General features: G+C 39.2%; 1 protein-coding gene across 1 annotated transcript; it reads left to right on the forward strand.

Moving 5' to 3' along the window:
• Positions 1–764: 764 nt before the first annotated feature.
• Positions 765–3,635, forward strand: LOC143963894 (olfactory receptor 6B1-like). Its single transcript, XM_077473633.1, has one exon. The coding sequence runs from the start codon at positions 816–818 to the stop codon at positions 1,761–1,763; it is 948 nt and encodes a 315-aa protein (XP_077329759.1). The 5' UTR covers positions 765–815; the 3' UTR covers positions 1,764–3,635.
• The last annotated feature ends 223 nt before the right edge of the window (positions 3,636–3,858 follow it).

Below are 3,858 nucleotides of genomic sequence, written 5' to 3' on the forward strand. Positions count from 1 at the left end.
TAAATAAACAAAAATATATTTTAGGATAAATATATAAATCAAGTGACAAAACCTAATTGATGTACCTTTACAATAATGCTTACAACATAAGAAAAAAAATTGAAGAAAATATACAAAGGTGGTCAATAATTAAAGTGACAAGTGCTCCAAATAAAGTGCAAATGTGTTTCAAAAAAGATGACTGGTGCTGATTGCCACACTCCTCTTTGTGACCCAACTCACCAGAAATCATAGACCACCAGCTTCACAGTCTGGGGTCAAACAGGCAGTGATCAATAGGATCTGGTATAAGCTGGATGATCCGGTGCAGTAAAATCCTCAAAATATATTCTGGGACTTGCGAAGTAGGTAACCAGGCTCAAATGATGGGGAGAGAAGAAAGAAAGACTGATAGTGAAGTACTGTAAGATCATATAAAATTGTACTTCTCCCTTACACACCAGTAGTGAAAACAGGCATTAGTACTAATCGATAACCTGCCAGCCTGAATTGTATGATAAAGAGGGATAGCTCAGTCTGTGTGGAGACCCATCAGGGACAGCTTGGTCAGTGTGCTGGGAGTATGCAGTTAGCACAATCTTAGCACTCAACCTCAGGCTGCCATGCGCACACATGTCTAGGCATTGAAGCCCACCTCTCTTGCCACCGCACATATGCATTTGGCAAGAAGTTAAGTGAATTGAGCAACAATTTTGTTATCATTTCAGATTAACTTAAAATATTTATTTACTAAGTTTTTTTTTTTTTTTGTTTAATAGTGATTATGAACAAAATCACTCTTGAGCCTAGATCATTTCCACAGGCCACTCAAATCTATGGAAAGGCTTACTGTTACAATGAGTTCCTGCAATCAGACAAGAATCACAGAGTTTGTTCTGTTGGGCATACAAGGTTCTGTGGGACTTAAATACACACTTTTTGTTATACTTTCTTTCACCTACATTTTCACCATAGCTGGGAACATTCTAATCATTGTGCTGATTTTGAGAAGTGACAAGCTTCATACTCCGATGTATTTCTTTTTGTGTCATTTATCCTTTTCTGACATCTTACTGTCTACAAACGTGGTTCCATACCTGTTGTGTATGCTATTAGGTAAATGTAAAACTATGTTGTTGAGTTCTTGCCTTACACAGTACTTTTTTGGTTCCTCTTTAACTGTTTCTGAATGTTTCCTCCTAACGGCAATGTCTTATGATCGATACTTGGCCATCTGTAGCCCATTACACTACCACACTATAATGGGCATGAAGGTTTGTTTCCACCTTGTTGTTTGGTCTTGGGCAGTTGGATTTATCCTTAATCTGTCTTCTCTTATTCCAATGACCCAAATGGAGTTCTGTGGTTGCAACATCATTGATGACCTTTACTGTGACCATGCTCCTCTCCTCCATGCTTCCTGCTCTGACACCTACATCATAGAACTGGAAACCATGATATTTTCCATACCTGTTGTGCTATTTCCCTTCATGTTTGTGATTATGACTTATGTTAAAATCTGCTTTGCTATCCTGAAGATTTCCACCACCTCCGGAAGAAGGAAATCTTTCTCTACCTGCAGTTCCCACATTATTGTTGTTGCAATATATTATGGGACCTTAATTGCTAAATACACAGCTCCTTCTTCAGGAAGTTCACTGAATGTAAACAAAGTTATCTCCCTCTTATATACTGCATTTACCCCACTACTGAATCCTGCTGTATACAGTCTACGGAACCGTGAAATAAGAGAAGCTATGCGTAAATGCATAGATGTTGCATAAAGTTATGAAAAAGAAATTAGAACATTTTTTGGTCAATTGATCTATATTTGAAAAGATCCTGTGGGTAAACTAAGCATAAAAATGTATGCCCCAGGTTGTCTTTTCTTGGGTCTAACTTTAACACTTGAAAGCTCCATGATTGTAAATCTTTGGCTTTCTCATCATGCTTTCTCACATCTGGACCCAAATGGAACCCTGCAAACAGGGGTCAAGTCCTGGGGAAAAAAGTGTGGGAACTCCTACCCAAGATCCACTCCCCCACCAAAAAAAAATAAAAAAGATACATTCATATGCACGGACGCTTCAAAAGTGTTATTTTTCAACCAATTTTCGTATTGTGTATATGAAGCTTAACTGTGTTTAACTGAACATCATGTTCTGATCTTTATTGGGGAATGTTATTTTGTATATAGGGTGTTTATGTGGTGAGTTTACACTTTTCATTGAACAGAGTTTGGATAACACAGGGTTAAACGGAAAGGTCATAAATGAACTGCACATTATCTGGACAGAATGCTTGGGGAGATAGTGATGTGTTCCTGCTTAGGAGATGTATGTTAGCTTGGGGGGCTGCAAACTCTGCAGGGCTCCAACACACCCTCGCTGCTATTCCAACCCTTCACATATTTCCACATAAACTTCCCTCCTGGCATTAAACTTTGCCAGGTATTGTGCTCAGGTTACCACCCCAAACTGATGTTCTTCCCTCAGCTCACCTCTCTCCCTGCATCTCCTGTGAGCAGAATAGCTGTGCTCCTCCTCTGGGTTCTCTCATCATATGGCACTGAAGATAGAGGAGGGGGGATTCAGTGGGACACACAGAGCAAGTATGCAGGAGACGGGGGGGGAGATGAGGAGACAGAAAATCAGGAGGGGTCGGCGGGGAGGAGCGCATCACGAGAGGTCTGACTAAATACAATCTCTTAGCAGCAGGGACCTGATCTACCCGTCAGCTAGCTGTGATTGACAGGTAGATCGAAGTGGAAGCTGTCATGGGGCCCCCTACTGGCAATGCCTGAATGGTCAGGTGTGCGGCACTTACTATTGTGAGCTGTGTCGGCAGCTGCTGGCGTTGCACCTGCCACACAGCTCGCATACTTCAAAGTCTTGCAGGAAACGGCTGCTAACGGGAACTCCCGCAGGACTTGAGCCCTGCCTGCAAACAAAGATATACTGTACAGGAAGTGACTGTCCACAATCACCTTCTTCTATCTGCCCCTTTAAAAAAGCAGCATCCCAGTAGGAACAAAGAGAAACTGCTCTGTCAAGGAGGAATTTTGGAAAGGAATATAATTTATTATAGAATAGATTGAGAGAAAGAGGCTATCCTGAGAAGATATTAAAAACAGCATACTACAGGAAATAAAAAAAATTATAAAATATAGTTGGTTGATCAGAAATCACAAGGTTAAAAATGGATTTGAAAGTTTGGAAATTACTCAGCTTGATCAAGTAAAATATATGGAATACTGAACAAAATGCCTTTGACACACTGTTAAGGTCAGTGTGCATGCGGGGATCCCATATAGTTGTAGTCCTGGGATTGAGCCTGATGAGCCTTAAATAACCCAACCAGCACCTGAAAGGACCATGAGATGGCTGGAGTAATATTGCAGGACATTTTGAGCGGTGCTGTTTTAGCTTTGCTTCTGGGTGAAAAATCTCTACCCTTAGAGGCTAAGTGGATATTTAACTTGGATACTAAGAATCCCAATGGACTAAATATAGCCTTTTCATTTATTTGGAAAAATAACGTTTTATGTGTAATCCAATATGCCAATGTAAATATGAGTGAGCACAATGAGATAGAAAATAAGATGTAAAATATTTTTAAACAAACGGGAAGTTACTTTAAACTAGCATGGATGCAATAATGACCCGAATAAAGAGGTCTGAAAAAAGGAAATACCATTATATGAAAAGAATATAATGAGTAGATTAAAATTGTTAAAAATGATGTCAATGAATTGACCATATTAAGACAATTACATGTTTGTAATTATAGATAAAACGAATAAATTGTAAAATAAAATATGACACTGACTGCTTTACTTGTAAGCACATTGTAGTTTATAAATGGTTGAATATATATATA

Source organism: Lithobates pipiens, unplaced genomic scaffold, assembly GCF_037356315.1.
Source record: "Lithobates pipiens isolate NorthernLeopardFrog02 unplaced genomic scaffold, aLitPip1_a1.2 Scaffold_8, whole genome shotgun sequence".
NCBI lineage: Eukaryota > Metazoa > Chordata > Amphibia > Anura > Ranidae > Lithobates > Lithobates pipiens.

Bases quoted from the DNA above. Each gene is read 5' to 3' on its own strand.
- LOC143963894 (XM_077473633.1), top strand. From the start codon at position 816: ATGGAAAGGCTTACTGTTACAATGAGTTCCTGCAATCAGACAAGAATC.